Raw genomic sequence first — 23,699 nt, forward strand, 5'->3', positions numbered from 1 at the left:
TCATGGTGAGATAATCCCTGGTCAGGTGCGATAACCACCGAATAAACCGCCCAGTGAGCGTAGCGAACGAGGTGGTTTATGAGGTGCTTATCGCACCTGACCAGGGATTATCTCACCATATACACCGAGGATAAGGCGGGGCATTCAAGTTATTATCATATAGCCTACCCAAACTTGCAAATTCCTGTATGACGCATAGATCCTTTGGTACTATACGTGTGAATTCCTTTGTCGAATTTCTGAAAGTTCACATTTGGTACATACATATGTAAGGAGATTACAGATTGCATTTTGAAACCAAAATTTCCGCAGAAAATATTCGAAACATTGCAGGCTTTTTAGAAAAACAAAACTCATTATCAATGTTAACAGAAGGAGCCATTCCCCCTTGCAGTCTGCTCCGGCATATGTTTTGCTCCTTTTTATTGGCCAATGCCTGCTATATACCTTTCTTTCGTTCCTTTTGATTGGTCAAAATGAATTAACACCCGCACCGGTGTTAATTCAAAATGAATTAACACCAGCACCGGTGTTATCAAATGAATTAACACCACTGGTGTTAATTCAAAATGAATTAACACCACTGGTGTTTATTTGCACCTGCCTGGCCGGAATCTTTGTGTTACGGCGACAAAACCAACGTGGAACGGGGCCTTCTGATTGGTCCGCGGCGCCTGGCTATATGATAATACAAGGTAAAGAATTTACCACATTGTCCGCAAAGCACTCTACACTGTGCTGTGACTATGGCCCCGATGGTAGCATCTGTGCAGTACTGCGTGGTAGGCCAACCTGGACTCCTTCCGCAGTTACGGTGCCAGTCTTTACACACCACTGGACATTAGAGACAGAGAACATATACAATTGGGACCGCATTCTAAACATCGCTTTAACTATCTATGTATATGCATGATGTATGTTTATACGTTTTTAACCGCATATGCTACTAGCGACATCTATAGCTGCAGTATAAGGTGAACCAGGCAGGAAAGTGACACGCGGTCACCAAAATGTCCGTTAAATTGAAGAAAAAAACTGTTTATGGAGAAGAGACAGTAAAATTCAAACTTCCATCTATTGCAACGTCGCATTACATTTTTTGACAAGTTTTAGGCGCTTGATTTTGTAAATACGAGACTCCAAAGTGAGTAAGATTGCTTGGAATCCTGTAACTTCCCCCGTCTATTCATGTGAATTGAAAAAGAGACTTATGGGTTGGCGGAAAAATCGTTACGATGGTTCTTAGAAGTGTTGATTCAAGTATTGTGTTGCTTATAAAACAATTGTGTTCATCGAAAGTTCATCGAAAGATTTAGTTGTTCATTAGCGCAGATACGCAGACATTTCTTCTAACAGAACACCGAGTATTCACCTGAGCAGTCCAGCCCGTCCCAGCCATCCTTACAGTCACACTGGCACTCCGCTGTGTCCTTTACTGCACAGTTACGGCACTCCATGGGACAGGCTACAATAGAGAGAGATTAAACACTTGGCGTTGTTGTTCGAATACGTTTTCATTTTATATTCATTAATTGATATATATAAAGAAATTCTATACTACGTGTTTAAAAGAATTCATTTGATCTGTGATTTTTTTACTGTTGATGTTGTTTTTCGAATACGTTTTCATATTATGTATATACATTTTAAGATACATTGTATAGTGCATGTTTTAAAGAAATGATGTAGTCTATGATTTTGTTGCTGTTAGAACAGGATTAGTGAAAAGTTACCAGTCATATAAAACAAAGTAATTGTTAAGGATAGACAGGAAATCGGAATCTCAGAAATTCCACTTACACAAAGTTGCACATTTACTAGTACAGTGGAAGCCAGTTAATTGCACGTCGGATAAACGCACACTTCGGTCAATTGCACGGAATGCCGTGGCGATGCGTTCCAACTGGGTAACTTCGCATTTTCGCAGACGCCGGATAATTGCACGGAATTCGCTTTCAAATTGGGTGTGCAATTAAGCGGCTTCCACTGTACCTTATAACGGAGCATTCTGTTTTCTTGCCCCTAAACTAAATCAAAATCTACTCACTGCAGTTCTTTGTGGGGCAGTCAACTGTATGAAAAAAGAAAGAAAGAACGTTTAGGAATATATACGTTTTAAATGTTCACAGTTAAAAAATCGTTCCTAGTCCGGTAACGCCTTTGGCATCAAAGATACAAATAGTTCACCTTTTATATATATCTACTAAACGTATTGCAAATCAATACGTGGTGGTTTAATGAAACATCTGTACTTACCACAGAAGTCGTCCTCACACCATCCCGCTCCCCTGGCGCACAGAGAACACGGTGGGCCGGTTTTGAACGGCTTCGTACCAGCTGTGTTACCACTGAACATTCAAGTAAAGAAAAATGAATTCTTTTAGTGTACCCTCCGTATACACATGACGGCGGGTGCCAAAATAAGTCAAGATATGAACTTTATTGCACGACATTTGTACATATGGTACAATGTATGGCAACGACTAATACACAAAGTACAAAATAGGTCTATACAATATGACTTAACATCCTAATTAACATAACAAAAAGGGCTAATACAAGTCTTTGATATAGTGTTACAATCGAGTTGGGCTAATCATGAGTTTCATTATTCATTCTAATAGCAAAGCAGTCTTTGATATATTTGCCTATCTTTGCATTATGGGAGTTGTGGCACGTAAATATATAAGCAAATCTGTCTGTAGCATCGAGTCTCTTGAAATCTGCTGTTACTGGATTCTAGAAATGTGAATAGCTTATTACGTAAAATAGCGTCACTAGAACATTCCATTAAAAAGTGAAATTCATCTTCAATATACAAATATATATACGTGTAGGTGTTACCCGGTGTCCTTTTCTATAGAAGGTGACTGTGGTGAAGCTTTATATTTCGTCTCAAGCGTTACACTTAAGGTTCAATCAATGACGAAGTGCTGAAGTGCTGAAACAAGCCTAGGGTGTGCCTCATTTGAAATAGAAAACTCATGCATCAGTGACGAGATTCATGTATATCTTTTTAATATGTGACATTATTTTCTGCATATAATATCATACGTTTGTGGCGTATCTGGTTTAGTGTTGGGCTCGGTACCTAGAAGTGAATGTCGGACACTTCGGCACATGGACACTTCGGCCCCCTGGCAATCAGGACATTTCGGCCCCACGCCGAGGACACTTCGGCCCCAAGCCGAGGACACTTCGGCCCCGGGTCCGGTCCACGATAGTTATCTAACACGTAGCCCGAGCTGAATACATAACGTATAATTTTAGGAAGTATGATTTTACTTGTACAGTATATTACATAGTGTTCTCCTGTCTACTCGAGAAAATCGCTGGTAAGTGTGTTTGCTATGTTTCAATACTTATTTATTTGTTTCAAGACTTAAGAGCGAATGTCTGTAAGGGTCAAACAATGGTGGCACCGGTCAGAAAATAGATTTGGCTCCTTTTTTGCACAGTGATAGTACTTGGTACACAACCCCTCAAAATAGATTTCTTTCTTCTCAGAACCCCTCGTTGCCATGGCAACAGGCCAAAGAAGTTTGGGGGCCATTTTGCCGGATTTGGGCATGTCAAAAACATGAAAATTGGCCAGCTTAAGGGCACTATCACTGAACAATGCTTTAACTAAACAACAAAGGCAGAATATGCTGATCAGAGCAATGCCTAAACTTGTATGAAATAGCAGTAAAGTTAATCTCCTGTAAATTCTAAGGCCCTGGGCAGCCTGAATACAATACACTGTTTTCAGGTTGTAAAGAATATGAAATTTTGCCCAACTTCAAAGCACTGAAAGTCCATAAGTATAAAATATTTTCGCTTGCAATTTACTACAAATAATAACCTACTATAGGGCTATTAGATGAATGCTAGCAAAGTTTGGGTTCTTGTTTTGTTGCTATACAATCGTCCGTCGAAGTGGGTCAAATTTCATGATTTTGATAATATGTCATTTTATGCTCTCTTTAAACAATCATAAGTCCCATACCAAAGTTACTCTGCAATTAAAATTCACATGGATTATAAACCAATGTATTGTCTATCAAATGCATGTTTGTAAAGTTCGGGTTCTTCTTTCGTTGCTACGTAATTGTCCTTTAAAGTGGGTCATTTTTTTATGACTTTGATAAAATACATTATTTTGCATCATCTTCGAACAATCATAACTCACAAGCCAAAATTGTTCTGTAACTAGAATTTACCTGAAATGTAAACCAAGATATTGTTTCTCAAGGTCATGCTTGTAAAGTTTGGGTTCTTGTTTTGTTGCTAAGCAATTGTCCATTAAATTGGGTCAATTTCATGATTTTGATGATATATCATTTTGTGCTCTCTTTGAACTGTCATAAGTTGCAAAGTAAATTTGTTCTGAAATTGAAATTAACAAGGAATACAAACGGATATATTGTAGCTATCAAATGCTTGTTTGGACAGTTCGAGTTCGGGTATTCTAACAGTGAATGTACATGTCCCTGAAAGTAGGTCGTATTTCACTGACTTTTCCACAAATCATGTTCTTGACAACAGTGATACACAGTCTTTGTTTTTATAGAACCGATGCAGTAATGTGCTATCACCATGGAAAAAAAACATTTGTAGGTATTATATTCTACACAAAGTCATATTTATGTTTAATGTCAGATTAATCCACTCTGAACTTTCAAACATTCTGCTAGTTTTAAAGCTAAGCATGACGTATGACTACAGTCTTGAACATGTTTGCATCCCCACAATATGGCGACTTATTTCTACATTGGAACAAATATCTTAAATCTCTGTGCATCTTTCTTTCACAGTAATGTGAAAAACATGTGCATTTTCAACTTCTGCTAACACACTCATTTTCAGCAAGGACATGAACTTCGGTATTCTTGAATTTTTGCCACAAATATGTACTTCCAAAGGCAATCAATTATTGGTGATCGCAAATCAGATTTAGGAATGTTAGTTCGTACAAGTTCAATTTCCTTGCCAAATCGCAAGCTTATATGTGTCTCCCAAAAAGGAAGATGTAGATAAACGTCATTCGTTGCTTCATATTGATCTTTACTGTTGATAGATTCGAACAAAGTTAGGTCAAGATGCTGACCTTCATCATCCTCTGCCGTATTTTGACGTTAGCCTGTCAAGCTAATTTCCACACAGACAGACTAGCAGACAAACATCAATCGCCGCCAGGAGTTGGCATTTCAGGCAAACTTCAAGAGCAACCTACTAGGTTCGTTCTTGCCCTTGCTTAAAACGAGTATGGTCCATTGAATAGCAGAAACTGAAAAACGCATGTTTTCACATAAATGCTACCGTGCAAAAGAAAGATGCACAGAGATTTATGATATTCGTTCCAAATATGTATATACATTGTATAAGCTAAGTCTTCAAGAGTCATATTGTGGGGATGCAAACATGTTCAAGACTGTAGTCATACGTCATGCTTAGCTTTAAAACTAGCAGAATGTTTGAAAGTTCAGAGTGGATTAATCTGACATTAAACATAAATATGACTTTGTGTAGAATATAATCCCTACAAATATTTTGTTATGGTGATAGCACATTGCTACATCGGTTCTATAAAAACAAAGACTGTGACATGTGTATCACTGTTGTCAAGAACATGATTTGTGGAAAAGTCAGTGGAATACGACCTACTTACAGGGACATGTACATTCACTGTTAGAATACCCGAACTCGAACCGTCCAAACAAGCATTTGATAGACAATATATTCGTTTGTATTCCTTGTTAATTTCAATTTCAGAACAAAGTTACTTTGTAACTTATGACAGTTCAAAGAGAGCACAGAATGATATATCATCAAAATCATGAAAATTGACCCACTTTAACGGACAATTGCTTAGCAACAAAACAAGAACCCAAACTTTACAAGCATGACCTTGAGAAACAATATCTTGGTTAACATTTCAGGTAAATTCTAGTTACAGAACAATTTTGGCTTGTGAGTTATGATTGTTCGAAGATGATGCAAAATAATGTATTTTATCAAAATCATAAAAAATGACCCACTTTAAAGGACAATTACGTAGCAACGAAAAAAGAACCCGAACTTTACAAACATGCATTTGATAGACAATACATTGGTTTATAATCCATGTGAATTTTAATTGCAGAGCAACTTTGGTATGGGACTTATGAGTGTTTAAAGAGAGCATAAAATGACATATTATCAAAATCATGAAATTTGACCCACTTCGACGGACGATTGCATAGCAACAAAACAAGAACCCAAACTTTGCTATCATTCATCTAATAGCCCTATAGTAGGTTATTATTTGTAGTAAATTGCAAGCGAAAATATTTTATACTTATGGACTTTCAGTGCTTTGAAGTTGGGCAAAATTTCAGATTCTTTACAACCTGAAAACAGTGTATTGTATTCAGGCTGCCCAGGGCCTTAGAAATTACAGGAGATTAACTTTACTGCTATTTCATACAAGTTTAGGCATTGCTCTGATCAGCATATTCTGCCTTTGTTGTTTAGTTAAAGCATTGTTCAGTGATAGTGCCCTTAAGTTGGCCAATTTTCATGTTTTTGACATGCTCAATTCCGGCAAAATGGCCCCCAAACTTCTTTGGCCTGTTGCCATGGCAACGAGGGGTTCTGAGAAGAAAGAAAGCTATTTTGAGGGGTTGTGTACCAAGTGCTATCACTGTGCAAAAAAGGAGCCAAATCTATTTTTTGACCGGTGCCACCATTGTTTGACCCTTACAGACATTCGCTCTTAATGCTCAATATGTTTAATCGTTGCGTTTCACATAGCTTTTCGAGTAATTTGTATATTGCACAGCATGCCCACGCACGTAAGAACTAGCGGGGCCGAAGTGTCCTCTGAACCTGGGCCGAAGTGTCCTCGCCCTGGGGCCGAAGTGTCCTGGACTTGGGGCCGAAATGTCCGGGCCGAAGTGTCCATGTGCCGAACTGTCCTGATACCCCTAGAAGTCCCAGGTGTGAAAATTAGGTATCTGACTTCGGTATTAAGGTAAGATACTAACCATACCTCCTTCTGTCTGTACTTTGTATACGGCATTGTAAAAATAAGTTACTAACTTGATTGTAGCTAGTGCCATATTTTTCTTGTCTTGTAGGGAAAAAAGAGAAAAAATTGATGACCTTACCCTGGGCCGTAGTTACAGACGACGTACGTCCCGTCACCGCTGCACGTGTGAGACCCGCACCCCACTGCTTTGGACTCAGCCCATACAAGCTGCAGGAAAAACACGAAGAATGGCTGTAATTACACTTAAGTTCGAAATTGTTGAGACACATTTAAGAGTTCAAACATATCGACAGATTTCTCATCGGCCTTTCTATGTGCGCTCAATAATCTCCAATGTCTTGTCATGATCTTTCCACGATCTCTAACGTTCAGGATCTTTAAAAGACATCTGAACTATCTTTTAAGATTTAGCTGATTTTGGTCGCTCTAAAGTTGTACAATGGTCTAGGCCCTGCATGTGGGGAAAAGGCGTCGGTAAGGCACGCTGCCATAAAAAAACTTCAAAGGCAAAAGTTAGGCTTTTCATATAATTCAACATTTACAACGGAGGGATTCGTTAAAATTTATGAGTCCTAAACCTTTAAGCTGTAAGCTTATAGTTCCATTGGTATAATCCGTTTTGAAGACGAAAGATGTACTGTGTTGATAAGTCATAAGTTATATCTTCTACCGGGGGCCTGGCCGGACTGTTTGCGGAAACAAAGTATTGAACTTTACGTCAATAAATATGCACGAGGCACGTTGTTGATTCATTTTTGGCCCATCTGGTGTTTTTGTTACCTTTTATATACTTTAGTCTTTTTGTTAAAACAAAAACTACCCGACCGGTCCCTTTGTGGAAATGTGACGTTATCCTAGTAAATTCGCCCCTACCTGAGTGTAGTGGGTGCAGGTCCGTCCGGACTGACAGGAGGCGCTGTTGTAGTTATAGAACTCCACCTCGTCAAACCACGCCTGCACAACGGAGTTGTAGTCACCCACAGACGACCCGCTGGTCTTGAAAATGTTCTGACCTACAGAGTAAAGACATCAACGGTATTCTGAGGAAAGTTGAATTGTAATTTCAGCACAAGGACTTAGACTTACTCTAATTTTCAAATGTTAGACTCCAGTCTTTGTGCAGAAATGAGTAATCCGATGCTTAGACGAACTGTGTCATCATGTTTAGTAGATAGAACACATGACTCCATGAGCAGTGGATCATAAGTTGTAGCAAATTTATGCTGACTTTTGTCTCTGTTTAGAGATCGCTGTAAAATCTACAGTAAAGCGTCGATCAGAAAATATTTCGGGTAATAATTTGAATTATTGTGATGGATATTACATTTTAAATGTAATCAGAATGACTTCTACAAACACAAATGCATTTACAAGTTAACATCAACGGTATATTCTATACTTAAGTTATCTACATGGTTCATTTTGAAAATGAAAATGAATCTAAGTTGTAGGATTGATATTGTAAAATTCACAAAAATGCGTCTGTTTCATCATTTTACGGGGAGCGCTATTTCAAAGATTATTCAATGAGATATTTTACAACGAATTGTAGATTTGAACCATTACGAACATACAATTAGTCACACGTATACCAAGTGCCTTAGTGACATTTGTTAGCCAAGTTAAAGTTTTTGGCTGAATATTATTTTTGTCGTTCGACATCCAGGCTACACAAAGCAAAACCTTGTCTGTACGGAGATCATATGGACGGGATATACGCAAAAGTGTGATTCCCTCGATATGCACCAGTGTATACTTGGTAACACCAATAAGCAAGCAGCCGTCATCAGTAGGATAAACTTGTGAATAAGTATATTTTTTACCAATGTCGTCACCAAACGCAGAAGACCCGGATGTTCCGCCATGTCCTGTTGAACAGGTTTCCGCCCAGGTCTGCGCCATAGTTGCCAGCTCACTGTGCCAAGTCTGAAACAGACGTACAGAATTATAAGTAACTACAATGGTAATATCTTCAAGCAACTACATAATGTTTACTTTCACATGGTCTAGCCATGGAAACTACTGTTCTTTTCTGTTCTTACTCAGGCACTTTGTTTGCAATTAGACCTAGGGCATGAATTTGCACAAAAAAAATTTTATTATTCATGTATGGTGACCAGCCCCTCTAGCTCTGTCCTGCCACATGCTACATGACGTACACCACAAATGACAGATGAGCGCTATTCGTTTCCAACTAGATGATGATTCGGTGATCATTATGCTAACGTATAGCAACTTGAAAATTGCATTTGTCCGACGACTGATTTTAAAATCAAAGTACGGTGCAACACGCCTGTAGAAAAAAAGCACAACACATAAAAACTTCGTTCTGTATCAATGAAATTCGTTGGTCTGTCGGTCAAACCTTCGCTTAGTGGTCGATCAAAGCCTCTAGTAGTAGAAAGAGGGTGCGGACAGAGCCTATCATGTATATCATGTACATGTATTCTGTGTTGGCGGTTGAAATATTTGAACGTTTGATCTAACTAGTTAGAGAAACTGCACTCCTCAGAAATTTTATCTCGATGTCATCATTAAAATATTCCCCTTGCATCCGTCTCCCCGCCAACATGGTTCATAGTTCACATCATTAGAAAATACTTTCAGATAAACGCAGAGATTAGTAATACCTCTTTACAGAGCTTCTTTGATACAATATTTACTCCTGCGGAACTGTTTGTTATTACTGTTACCATGGATATGTTGACAGCAATAAGGACGTGAGAAGATACATCGATCCCATTAACCTCGATGACATCATCGCACACGTATACACTTAGGCAACGGTACCAAACTTTAACAATGGGGGGTTGTGTCATTAACTCTGTGAAGGAGGTTCGCATCCTAAGGGGAGGTATTGCGGTTGTCTGTGTTAGGGTGTTCGCAGCGATATCTCAAGATCCATATGATGGATCTGTTTGTATCTATAAGCATACCGTGAATTATCAAAATCCTAATACAATGATAAACGACAATTTAAGGGCAACGGAGCAGTGGGTTTCGGTAATATTTAGCGCTTTGGAAATCGTTCCTCTTCATCTTTCTGAGTCTTTGGAAAAGCCCGCAGTGTTAGAATTACACCGATAGAACAGGGCTAGTCGGAAGAAGACGGCAACGTTGTGAATTTTAGGAATCAGGAAAATACTCTTGAGACTGAGTGTTGCAAAACGTTCTTTAAACAACCAATTTGAAACTCCATCATCTTATTACAGCTAGTTGTATTGATGCAATTACCAAGAAGCGAGAGGAAGTTGGATGTACAGAGTAGATTGGACGTATATATGCACATATAAATGTATATGATTGTTTCCATTGCTACATGTATATGGTTGTTACCATATGTGACCTGTACTTAGCCCATCTGGACAAAAATGTGCAATAAGTTTGTAGGTTTTCTTTCATATATAGAATGACACCCCCAAGAAATACGATGATTGATTCACGCAGGTTTGTGCTCGACGGACTCTTGTTCGTGTTTCCCCGGTAGCTAGGAGCTATAACATAACACTCCTGACACGGCTTGTAACCCTTTGTTAGTTGATAAGTGCTCGATTCGAATCAATATTTGAGATCGCTTAAGATTGTCAACTTGTGCATGACCGCGCACGAGTGCATTTTGAACTAAATTTAGTTAGGATAAAAGAAACTATGACAAAAACTTACTATTTAGATCGTACATCATAGTAAGAAATGTAAGAACAATGATACTGATAAGGTAATTTCCATGTCGTAGTGAGTATTGTTTGAAATACGATTTTCTTTGCCTCTAATCTTAAACTCCAGATTGATTCGATACACATCGGCGGCCATGATAGATCGAAGACGAGGTCAATGAGGCAAACGGACAAAACTTTTTTTCACCAAACCATACAGATTTTCACAATCTAAGATCAAATAATAACTATTCTAATTAGATTTATTGTTCACCTAAAGATGTAGCAATTTAGAATCCCATAGACGTATACGTAGATACAAAATGAAAAAGGAAAAAACATAACAATGCAAACATTTGACGGACATGCAGCTATTCTCTTATTGGTCGCTTTCCTAATCGAAAGGCTACCATTGGTTGAACTGCTAACTATGATGGATAGTTTTTTGTTTAAGTCATTGAACTCGTTTTAGATCTATCTTGGCCTCCGCGCGGAAAAAGGTGTATTACTCTCTTACTTGTCGATAATACGTCGTGTTTTTAGACGTTACAGGTCCCTCTATGTTCAAGGAAATAAATTACACTTCCTGCTGTCTGACAAGTGTACGTTATAATCATTACATATCGGGTAGTAGTACAAGGGTAGATTATTAGAGGAACAGCAACACCTTTCTAACTTGTACAATTTTCGAGGTTCCCGTTAATGATGATTACCTCAAATTCATCTTGTCATGAAAGAAAAATATCAAAGGGGAAAGTATGTGGAAAAGTTTCTCTATACGTAGTCTATTGAGAATAGCCAGGTGCAAAAATACGTAAACTTCCGTTGACTCTTACAGAATCAAAGGTATCACTGTAAAGTCTTTACGCTACGTGTGGTTTGGCTTAATGTTGTGTATTGAGGTCCCTCCCACGGTCAAATCAAAAGTTTCTCTATACGTTGTCTTTTGAGAACAGCCAGGTGCAAAAATGCGTACACTTCCTTTGACTTGTACTGAGTCAAAGGTATCACTGAATGGTCTTTATGATACGTGTGGTTTGGCTTAATGTTGTGTGTTGACGATCCCTCCCACGGTTAGATTAAGACCTGTGACCTTTAAGTTTCTTCCATTGAACCTGAAGTTTTAAGTCACGTAAATTTAGTGCAGGGGATTTGGGAGTTTACTTACACGTACGTGCGAAAACCAGAACTAGCTGTTATTGTTCACCTTGGATTGTCTGGTGGTACATAGGTCAACAAGTTTCTTTGCTCTTTCAGTAAAAGGGTGTATTTTTACAAGGATGGCTTGCTAGCCTTTCCCATCAATCATGCCAAAAGCACGTCCTTAAACATGTGATATTTTGCTTCCTTTCCGAAAGACGGTTGCAGACCCAACCGAAATACCCGTTCCAGGATTGAACCTAGCCTGGTATCCAGCTGTAATATAGCTTCCGAGTCTCTTCTCTCCTCTCTGGCAATTACGTCTGGCCCCGATCAAATTCAAAAGGTTTTCCCGTTACGTCATTAAGCTATATTACGGCTGGATACCTTGCTAGATTGAACCGGGGTATTCCATATGTATATGCCTACGTGACATTTCCAAACCGGGCCCCGGCCGGGATGTTTCCGGAAACAAAAAAAAAAGTGTTTAAGCAAGGAATATACAACAATTATGCTCATGACTATTTTCTTTATTACCGGTGTCTTTCGTTGCATTTTATATAATAGTTTTTCGTTTCCCAAAGCTTCCGGGCTGGCTCCGGGTTGGGAATCGGGACATAAGACTTCTGGCCTACAACGATTTTCAAACCGACACAAAAGGTAAGATATAAAAGACACCAAACTACACAGGACGTAAATAGAATAGTCGTAAGTTATGTATATTTTGAAGTACGTATCTATATTTTTCGTTTCCATGAACGGCCCGGCCGGGCCCCGGTTTGGAAATTGACGCTAGCCATACCAACCCATTCGAACCACGAGTTCAACTATGAGACTGCTTCCAGTTGAGTTACAGAGACATCATTGAAGCCCTAAACGAATACAAAAGAACGCCGACACATTGTGCTCCGTACCTTGTACCTGTACCTGTATGGTAGATTTAGGACAATGGATTAAAACGTGCATACAGCTGCAAGTGTAGGATTTGGATTAACTTAACTAGGATATTAGAGTAAACGCAGGTAGTCGTGTGCTCCGTAAGTTTAACCTGACGTGTGAAGGTCTGTAGATTTAGGGCACCGGATTAGATCGTTTACATAGGCGCGAATGTGGGATTTGGACTAATGATATTTACCTAGAGTTAGAATATGATACACACAGGTACTGTTGTGCTCCGTATGTTCAACCTGACGTTTGAAGTTCTGTAGATTTAGGGCATTGGATTAGATCGTTTATATAGGTGCGAATATAGGTATTTGACTTGTATCATTTATAACATGGTCGTAATAAAAAGGTACAGGTAACTACATGCATGTGTTTAGTATTTGTGACCTAGCTCTAAACTACATACATGTAGATCTAGCACAAAGGATTAGGAAGTTTGCGTTTGTGCCAATGTATGAACTAGATCAACGTCATTCAAGTACTACCCCTCCTCACGAGAAAAACAAACATCGTTTTCTTATGTAAAGTTACCCTGACGTAGCTGTAGTTCTGTAAATTTAGTGAACAGGATTTGGATGTTTACTTAGGTGTGGATGTAGCTACCGTAAAGAGCGTCTGTGTGGGGTTATAAAACGATTTGTAGGAAATACTGGTATTCTGTGTGTGGCCGGAAAAGTCCTGAATGACTGACGTCACATTACATCTCTGACGTCACATAGCGTGATTGATGAGAACGTTTTTGGTGCCTTCACGTGTTCGTGTTTGTGTTCGTGAGTGTTCGTGAGTGTGCGTGTGTGTCTGTGTGCGTGTGTGTGTGCATGTGCGTGTGTGTGTCTAGGTGCTTGAGTGTGTGTTTGTGTGTGTGTTCGTGTGTGTCTAAGTGTTTGTATATATATATATATGTGTGTGTGTGTGTGTGTGTGTGTGTGTGTATGTGTGTCTGCGTGGTTTGTGCATGTTTGTATATGTCTGTGTGAGTGTGTTTGTGTATGTGTTCGTCAGTGTGTCCATCTATGTTCTTGAGTGTGTGTTTGCATGTGAGTGTTTGTGTGTGTGTGTGTGTGTGTGTGTGTGTGTGTGCTCTTGTCATTAACTTCAAGGTCGTGACTGGGGAGTCACATGTGCAAACTCTAGTGGTCATTTATATATGAAATATTCGATTGCCATACCCCCTGAATTTTTTTGTAAACCCTATAGCCGTGAGAACTGTGCTCATGTAAACTTCTCATATCTTCAGTCCAGATAAGAGAGTTGCCTGTGACTGTGTTAATCAATAAAGGTATTCGACTGCACAAAATAGAATGCCTTTGTTCAAGCTTTAGTTCTTGTAACGTTATAATCTTACATGAAACTTTCTTTTATGGTGTTCATTACTTTTTCTTTTGTTGTTTTTGATGTTGCTGGTCCAAGAGAGCCAACCGTCTCGAATAGAATGCCGACATTTGTTGAGGCATCTTTCTTTTTTTTTTGTCGAAGAGATTTAGCACACAATAAATTCTGGATAAACATTTCTTAATCTTATCATATATAATAATACTTTCTTTCATGTTGTACATTATGTCTTTCTTGTGTTGCTCTTGATGTTACCGGTCCACGAAAGCCAACCGTATTACATAAAAAGCTGAGATTGCTAAAGCATCATTTTTGTTCTCGGCGAAAGTTTGTCAACAGATTAAACACAGAATAAATTCTGGATAATCAATTCTTGTGTAATCTTAAATAACACTTTCTTTAAAAGTGTACATTATCCGTTTCACTTGTTGTTCTTGATGTTGCCGGTCCAAGAAAGCAAACCGCCTCACATGGAAAGCCGACATTTGCTGAAACATCAGTTTTGTTCTGGGCAGAAGTTTGTAAAGGGATTAAACTCACAATAGATTGTAAATCTAGCTAGCAAATACCCTTTCTTGATTTGTCTGAACATTGCGGTTTGTCTAAAGCCCCGGTTAACGTTACAGAAAGCTGAATATGTCCTCCCTACCTTGCTCAAATTGTCTGGAGTACGGGTTGGTACCGGTAACAAAAAAAAAAATTCTTGTTGGACAGGTCCAGTAAAACCGGACCTGAAAAAATCCGTGACCCGAGCGAAGTAGAGGAGAGTTGATAGTCTTTTTTACCATGCTTCTACAGACAAACTTCGTCTAAATTAACAGAGGAAGCTATTCGCGTGAAGATGGGATATTCCACCAAACAGATTCATTTGTAAGGAAATAAACCATTATTTTGAATATTGTCCGTTCACAAACAATAAGGACCTGGACCTGATTCTTATGGAGTAAGTATTTTGTTGCCTGGGTGCGTTTGGAAGTAAAAGTTGGCTCTTAATCTACAACTGGTCCGACTTCTCCCGACCTATCGTTCAGGTCGCTGGTGTTCGGGAGCCATGTTCGGCTTTCTGTAACCGGGGCTTAAGACTTCCTAATGTTTACCTGGCGGTGTAACTCTTGAACTCTTCTGTTTTCAACTCACTTTTATCCATATAACGATTTTTACGGCTCAGTCCTTATTGATTGATAACCGTCGGACTCGGCGGTAGGCTTAACATCACAAACAACTCTGGGGAGATAAATTTGATACAATCATAATTATCGGGCACAGGGGGCGATCAACATACCAGCAGATATTAGAGACCTATAACTGTCGTGTGATGTTGACTTAGGGTAGATCAGGGAGCGGTAAGGTCAGGTACAGTGTTTCTTTTGTTGGTAGCAACAGCGGTAAGGCTAGTGAAGTTACTAAGTATGTTCAAAGAGTGTCGGTGTTTTAGAACATTTACGTGTGGGAGTTTGAAGATTTGGAATCTATGAAGTTCTAAACAATTGAAAAAATATTTGTTCTTTTTTCATTTTTCTTATTTTCTTTGTCTTTCTTCTTTTCTTTTCCCCTCTTTCCTTCCTTCTCTCCTTTCTGTTTCTTCCATCTTTTCTTTCTTGCTTTTTTCCTTCATTTTCTGCCTTTTCCTTTCTTTCTTTCCTTTCCTTTCCTCACTCCCTTTGCTTTTTTTCTTTTTTTTCTTTCTTTTCTTCTTTCTTTTTTTCTTTCTTTCTTCTTAACTTAGTACCATCTTGGGAGAGCTTACGAAATAACTCCGTAACATACAAACAATATTAAACATACAGCTTACACAAGTTATCTAATATGTGCAACAATACTATACAAACGAGTAATGATATTGGTAATACAATCATTCTATATAAAATTTACCTCTGACAGAATTTAGGGCTGAGAACTAACAGGCCCCGGGTTCTATACTCACAATGCCCTCGACGTTGTGCCCTTAGAAAAGACACTTTACACGACTTTCACTGACACTGGAGTGACGACCACCGAGCGTCTTACACAAAGAAGGGTAAAAAATCACGGCTTTAGTGCAGCAATGTTCCATCAAGTCTGTGCCAACATCTAAAACCAAGAGTCGCATTTCTTCTTAAACGTAGAAAACCACTTGAATTACTAAATTGATAATCTAATATCCCAACTCTCCTCGGCCGGTAACTTCGCCTGAACCGTGTTGTGACGTAAAATTTATCATGACGTTCAATAAAGTATATATATTTAGAAAATTAGTGTTTTACCCTTTGTGGGTCTTGTCGTCTTTTTAGGCACATTTTTGCATGATATTTCAGTTATGGAATCAAGGGTTTTACACATAATATTTACGTCGCAACGAGCGCTCATAACAATCGCTGCCTGGCGAAATTGGGTGGTAAAGTCATGTCATGGGCCTCGGTGGAGTAAAGAACAGCACACTTCTCCGACGAACTTTTAAACTAAGTGGAGAACAGACATTCTTCTAGCTAAGGCCATGTTGATTTGATTCTATGGATGACATCCGCGTGCGCACCAATTTTCGGCCGATTCCAAAAAAAAAAAAGTTTTCAAGCATCGTTAAAACCAGCTTCAATACCATCAAATATATGCCGAAAATCCATACTAATGTCGTAAAATGCATCTTTTGCGTCTTCTCCTATCGCAAAACGTACTCATTTTGTCGTAAACTATTCCTTGCACATGCGCATTGACGTTAACCGAAACTTGCCAAAATAACTGAAAATGGCGACGAATTCAACTGATCGTGATTCTCCTTCGAATTATGTAAGCATCAAAGTGACACGGAAGGGTGGTGGTGTTGTGAATTGGTACGAGATTGATTGTGGACAAGGTGACGTTACATTTGCCCAGTTATATGAGAAACTTGTTACGACAAGCGAGTTCAGGCCGGTGAACTTCAGCGAATTTCTTTCAAGAACCGCCAATGTGCAAATTATTGCAATGAAGAAAAAGTCGGAAGAGATGTCGAGGTCTACGCTGGCCTAAACGTTGGGCATGCCTGCCGACAATTCGGATGTTTTGTCCGCATTGAGGTGGACAAGACGGCCAGTGGAAAGACTGATGAAGATCCACGGCCCAAGTCTGCTTTTGAGGTGATTAAAATTTCATTGTAACCTTCAGTTTTGGATTGAACTACTAGTAGGGGAGGGGGGCCGAGGGTATTTTAAATTTTCACATTCGGTACATGCATGCATAAATGACTACAGCACTGTTTTTTAAGTCTATTGACAGGATGTCTAAGCTATCTAGTCAGTATAAAGGCACTAAACCGACTGATAACAAATTTTGGACTCTTCTATTGACAGGAGATTCCTGGCAATGAGCGCTCACCACAGCACAGAAGAAGGACTTGGAGTCTGAAGGAGGACTCCATGTACACCTGTGGAGTATCATGGATACCAGACGATCATCTGAGAGAGAGCTGTTATGTGAGCCGGTGAGTTATAGCGTACATTGAATTTATGTTGGTTGACAATGTTGTTATTCTGAGGCTACAATTGTAGCTCATCACAAGGACTTAATAGGACCTAAAACTAGACTTTGACTTGAAAGATACAGGAAGAAGACCATCTTGATATAGTAACCCTTTTTGAATGGGTATGACAACTGTTATTTTTACTTTTATAGTTTCATAGACAAATGTTTTTTTTTTCAATCAAGTTTGATACCGTATTAATGTCTCATTTGACACCTGTTTTGTGCAGGGCCCTATCATGTGCCGTTCCAGTAGAGCCCTACTACTATTCTGCGAGACTCAAGGCTCCAGCTGCATTAAGGTCAATCCTCCCAATGGTAAGCTGGCAGTGTGGGGAGGAAGAGACACTCCCCATTCTTTGGAGAAGGCCAAGCAATTCCAGATGATCCATCCAGTGTGTCAGGTGGGTTTTTTAAGTCTTTAGTTACATGTCATTTTACAATGTACAGTATTTGTGAAGATGATACTTTGCCTACATTCATTGTGCTTTTGTCTGAATTAGTGTGCTTTCTCAACATAAAACTTGATTTATGTAGTAGCTACATTTTTATTAATGAAGGTTAAATATCCAGGTACCAATACATGTGTATAGATGATGCATCTTTCCACAAACATGTCTAAAACTGGAGCTAAATACATTTTGAATTTCAGATATTTGTAGTGGCATCCATGTATTGCAAAATTCAATCAATGGTTTATCCCATCTTGCGTTTTTGTAGGTGTGCAAATCTGCAGGAGTAGAGGAGAGGACACGAGGAAAGAAGAAGATGAAAAGGAGAAGAGAGGCGGAAGATGACAACTAAGGCAGGTGTTTTATTTGATCTACCTTTTTCAATACTGTTTTCACCAAGTTCTAAGTTAAAAAGCCTTCATCCTACATGCTCCATTCCATCTGAAGTGCTGAGCCTTTCCATTTGCATTTGTGTCTATCATGTACACTGTACTGTAAAACTACATGTTGTAAACTATTGAAGAAATGTATACATTAGAAGGGTTGATACCTAGTAATTGTTGCTTTTCATACTGTGTTTCTGTAGGCACCTGAAGAATGACAGCGCCATAAGGGGAAAACAAGATGCCAGAGGAAGTTAGACAGGACATGCAGCATGCCAGTCAAACAAAACAAAAATAAAGTTCTTGTTTGGTATACCATACTTTGTGTGTTTAGTCATTTGTTCTACCTTCCCGACCACTTAGATTTCATAATAAAGAGAACTTTTTTTTTTTGCCAAACTTTTTTTTTTTCGCTCGCTCGCACCAATTCTGGGGCTGCCAGAGGATGTCATCCATATAATCAAATCAACATGGCCTAATTGGTCTCATTCTAGCATAAGAACACCCCTCCCTACTTCTTTACTCCTATATTTAAACAGCTTGTGTACATCGTTGCAAAGACCCACGGAACCGGTCCATTTATGTACACACGGTCTCAAGGACGTCTCAGGTCTTCCTCCGGCTCAAACAAAAATACACATTTGAACATATATATAATCGCGGACGGAAGTTTCTGAGCTAACTGAACAAAATAAACACGCTGACGACATGCGGTCGATAAGGAAAGAAAGAAAGAAACCTCGAAATAGAACTATTCTTATACATTAACCACGTTTTTTAACTGATTTCTTAGCAATTTTTAATTCCTGAACTTCATTTTTATGTGCAGTATGTTAGTTTCTTAGTCTGTACTAGATTGTGTGGTGTCAGCGTGGTCTTGGCCAGATATCCTAACATACACCATTAATTGTGTGTCCTAGGGAACAGCACTTTTCGCGATTTTCCTCACTTCACCAACTGATAGTAAGGATGAATACGTAAGGCTAAGATCACTTTTGGGCTATGGGACTAACCAAGGAGGGCCCCCAAGGGGGAGTACCGACAACGCTCTACACTAAATTCGTAAGGGCCGGCTACGTAAAACGCTAAATTATGGACGCTTTATTACGCTCTACGCTAAATTACGAAGTTTCACAATGCATTATCCAAATCTTAATCGTCTTTTGGCTGAACTCCGTGAAGAGGAGATCTAACAACTTGAACTTATGATTCCATCAACAAGATTCAAACTTAACTTAGACGATATAAAAGCGCCCGTCTTGCTGGCCAAAGGTGGCGACAGCAAATTTCTGATGTGACGTAATTTTCAGCACTTGTAGCACCAAAAGCGGAGGCACGATAATCAGGCATGTTCCCCTGGGAATATTGTGAAATCTTGATCCTCTGAAACACCATTTTATGCATTTTGAAGGGCAAACAGACTAAGCTAAGTTAAATGGCATTTCAATTAGAAATTCATATGGTTTTAGCTTAAAGATATTATAAATATATATTGAGGGCAACGCCCCCAAACAACATTTTTAGATTTCGACTGCCGAAAGCATGAACTGTTGCAAGGTAGGTACGGGAAAATTTGTATCTCTGAAACACCATTTCCTGCATTTTGGGGGACACGTTTTGCTGGCAGACTATGTGCTCAATGTAATGACATTTCTGTCAGAGAAACGTTTTTGAGGGCGACGAGCACTGGAGAGTCGTACGCGTGAGCGCCAGAGGCCTAAGCCATCGCAAGCCCAATGGCCGCTCGGAGAAAATTTGAAATCTTGACCCTCTGACATGCAGTTTCTTGCATTTAAGGGGCACATTTTGCTTGTTAACTAAGCTTGGTTTGGTAAAGAAATTTCTACTTGTTGGGAGGCGACGCTCCCGCAACATATTTTCACCATGTCCAAAGCCGCTGAGGTGAGCCACTGCAAGGAAGGTCCAGCGAAATTTTGAAATCTGGACTCTTTGAAACGCAATTTCCTGCATTTTCGCGGTTAAAATTTGCCGGTAGACTAGTTAAGTTTAATGGAATTTTGATTATGCTTTACAAACAAGTAAGATGAATTACGTTTTACGGTAAAATCACGTTAGCTTCTACGTAATACGTTAAATTAAAGAGGCTAATATCGCTCGACGCAAAATGCACCAATTACGCTCTACGTTGAATTCGAGCGGTCCTGCTACGTAGTACGTAGAATTAAAACCGCCGATTACGCTCTACGGAAAAGGGCTTTGGGGGCCCCACCAAGGAGCTTTTATCAGTCATTGGACTAACTAACTAACTAAAGATCACATTTCCACAAAGGGGCCCGGCCGGGCAGCCTTCCGAAACGATAAATATGATATAAAATATAGCACAAACACAAAAACGGACCGAAAGAAAGTCAATGGCATTCCTTGTGCATATTCATTGGCATAAAATCTAATTTTTGGTTTCCGTAAACAGCCCGGCCAGGCCCCGGGTAGGAAATGTGACGTAGGCCTTATGCTAACGTCACATTTCCACAAAGGGGCCCGGCCTGGTATGTTAGGGGCTGATTTTTTGCACTTTCGGGCGGGGCCCCGTAAGACCCCCGGCGGCTGCCGGGCTATTTTGGGGCTCGGGCGGGGCCCTGGTTGATTCTAAGTCGGACTTACAATCAACGGGGGCCCGGGCAGGAAAATACGCCGAATCAAAGTCGCCATCTAATCGTGAACACATCGGCAGGGTTCCCTACAGTATCCTCCCGGTACCCGCCCGGTACTCGACGGTACAGGCCCAACCTTCTTGCATTACAAACTATTGCATCCGTTGTGTCATCCCGGAACACCGCTAGGGCCGCCGACGGGTCCCTCGGTCATCAAACAGGACTATTTGGGCTATGGTCACATTTCCACATAGGGACCCGAGCGGGTAATTTACGGACTGTTTTTGGCACATCCGGGCGGGGTCTTGTGGGTCTCCCAGCGGCTGCCGGGTTATTTTTGGTCTCGGGCGGGGTCCCGGTTGGTTTTAAGTCGGACTTAAAATGAACCAGGGGCCCGCCGGGGAAATATTGGGGAAATATCAGCAGTAAAAAAAAAAAGTCACTTTCTACTCTTCTTAATGGAAGGTCCCACACACATGAGCAGGTCATAGAACATTTGGGGCTCCATGCGCATGAAGAACTTAAAGTCGCAACAATGTTCTCGCATTAGCTTGCTCATCAGCGTATTGTAGAACCCAAACATGGGTTGGTGCCTCAACCAGAGTTAAACCCACCACGATCTTCTTCTCTGGCACTGCCGTTCCACTAGTCTCTCTTCTTCAATGACAAAGAAGCAACAAAAACAAGGAAGCAACGGTGACGAGCCATCGTGACCGCGAACATAGAACCACCGCAAAAACTCGTTTACAGTATAACGCCAAACCTGGCGTATTACGCTTTCAGGCGGGTTACCTGGTGTGCAATACAAATGATCTGGAGTTACGAAACTTGGCCCCATGTCCGTTGATTTCCCTGGCTATCACGATGCACGCATGTGTGTATGATTAACTAACGTTTGGATATACTTCTGAATCATGTAACGAGGGCCGGTAAAACACACATCGGTGTTGCTACGTAGTGTAAGTAGTTCTGTCTTCAAGAAGGAACTGAATATACCCCCTTTCCCTCTCTCACCACGCACTCTCTGAGACCTGAATTTTGTTAGATCCGTCTAGGATCTTTTTTAACGCTTGATGTGTTTTGTTGTCTTTTCAGTAATACTTTTTTTAATATTTTACGCTTCTTACCTACAAAGTATAATCAGAATCCATCCACAACGTAAAGAGTTGGGCGATTTAGGGTCACTGAGACACGGACGCAAACACATCAGACACATAGATATGCACACACCCTCTTCCTTTCTTTCTCTATCTGTCTCTCTCAATCTCTCTCCTTCTTTCACACATACCAACACACACACACACACACACACACACACACACACACACACACACACACACACACACACATACACACACACACATACATACATACATACATACATAGACACACACAGACAGAACAGACACACAAGCGAGCGGCACCAAAAACGTACGTTAACGTTCTTGGCGAACGTAAAAAGCAAATCCATGTAATATGTATGTTTGCTATCATTCTATCGTATTATAAAATGTCTATATAGTGCCTACAGTGAGGAATATTTCTGACTATTTGTACTTACCATAGATTCCATGTCCGCTGCCCCTACCCCCTTACGAAGCTCCCGATGTTTCTCTAGAAGAACCGCCTCGTCATTTGCCGTCAAACTCGCGCGTGCTCGCAAAATTCCCGACACAAAAATTACAGCGAGCCATACAAACGTACTCGCACGACGAAAAGGTAATGGTATAAACATCGCAATTACGATTCTGTGCTACCTTTGACTACGTCTGAATTCTTGCTCTACGAAGAGATCTTATAGCCGGGGTTGTTGCAAACATGGGAAAGCTGAACAACTCGCGGAATGGTCTACCCGGATTTCTTTATATACTCGGCTCAAGCGATTAATAAAAAAAATCCCTGTGACCGGCTGTGTTGCTGGGTTGGTGTTGCCGGTTCGACCCCGTGACCTAGCTAGACAGGCCGAACCACGAGTTTGTCGTTAAGGGTGTGCTGTATATACTGTACATATAGCGACAGCCAAACAAAAGGATATTCATCTAGATGTTCTATAGGACAGGCACTTGAATTTAAGGTGCAGCTACCACAGGCTTAGTTGTATTAAGGATGTATATTTTTTTTAATTATTGCAATTAAGATCAAAGGGGCCGATGCAAAATGATTGAGTCAAAATGATTGTGTATATTCTTTTAATCCTATATTAAACAAGACGCAAAATTAAGATAAGATACAAACACAATAGATTATTATATGGAATATATGGTTTCATGTGATATTTTACGGGCATTAAATCAATTTGTTTTATAATTTTGATACCGTTCCGAATTTTCGTCTTACATTTTAGTCTGATTTTTTTTCCTTTTGAGTGAATGATAATTTGAAGGTTACATTTTCTATCCATTATTTAATACAAATCACTGCGATGGTTACAAATTTTAAACAATACAAAACAATTTCGTATCAGAATCTTCGGTGTGATTATTGAGTCAGAGTCAAGCGTCCCAAATCCCTGCCAGAAAATAACCTTAAACATCCTGGTCGTTGCTTAAAGAAACTTTACAACAGCTCTCCGCGGTATGTGCAATACCCATGACAATCATTGGACGAATACCTCTCAACGCACGGCTTTTCCAAAAGACAGCGTTCCCTGGGCGATCGTACAGCGACCAAAACTGGATTAGAATTAACCTTGAATT

The 23,699-nt window shown here is 39.8% G+C and overlaps 2 protein-coding genes and 1 long non-coding RNA gene across 4 annotated transcripts; 1 reads left to right on the forward strand and 2 right to left on the reverse strand.

Annotated features, from left to right (window-relative positions):
* Positions 1-708: 708 nt before the first annotated feature.
* On the reverse strand, positions 709-2,349 carry LOC118407272. The gene is made up of 4 exons (XR_004830130.1): positions 2,257-2,349; positions 2,048-2,071; positions 1,373-1,465; positions 709-834 (listed from the first exon to the last, which is right to left on the reverse strand). It is a non-coding gene; the product is annotated as an uncharacterized LOC118407272 (long non-coding RNA).
* A 4,777-nt stretch (positions 2,350-7,126) lies between these two features.
* Positions 7,127-22,959, reverse strand: LOC118407275 (venom allergen 5.02-like). The gene is made up of 4 exons (XM_035807730.1): positions 22,565-22,959; positions 8,836-8,938; positions 7,886-8,025; positions 7,127-7,219 (listed from the first exon to the last, which is right to left on the reverse strand). The coding sequence occupies exons 1-4, from the start codon at positions 22,736-22,738 to the stop codon at positions 7,127-7,129; spliced, it is 510 nt and encodes a 169-aa protein (XP_035663623.1). The 5' UTR covers positions 22,739-22,959.
* LOC118407270 lies at positions 16,561-18,857 on the forward strand. 2 transcript variants are annotated; one of them, XM_035807724.1, is made up of 4 exons: positions 16,561-17,174; positions 17,388-17,518; positions 17,787-17,960; positions 18,277-18,857. In XM_035807724.1, exons 2-4 carry the CDS (start codon positions 17,474-17,476, stop codon positions 18,358-18,360), a joined length of 303 nt encoding a protein of 100 aa, XP_035663617.1. In that variant the 5' UTR covers positions 16,561-17,174; positions 17,388-17,473; the 3' UTR covers positions 18,361-18,857. The 2 variants fall into 2 exon arrangements, with proteins under 2 accessions (XP_035663617.1, XP_035663618.1); XM_035807725.1 differs by lacking the exon at positions 16,561-17,174 and having other exon boundaries at positions 17,190-17,518; positions 18,277-18,361; positions 18,595-18,857.
* Positions 22,960-23,699: the final 740 nt, after the last annotated feature.

The sequence above is a fragment of the Branchiostoma floridae genome, unplaced genomic scaffold, assembly GCF_000003815.2.
Source record: "Branchiostoma floridae strain S238N-H82 unplaced genomic scaffold, Bfl_VNyyK Sc7u5tJ_1152, whole genome shotgun sequence".
Classification (NCBI taxonomy): Eukaryota; Metazoa; Chordata; class Leptocardii; order Amphioxiformes; family Branchiostomatidae; genus Branchiostoma; species Branchiostoma floridae.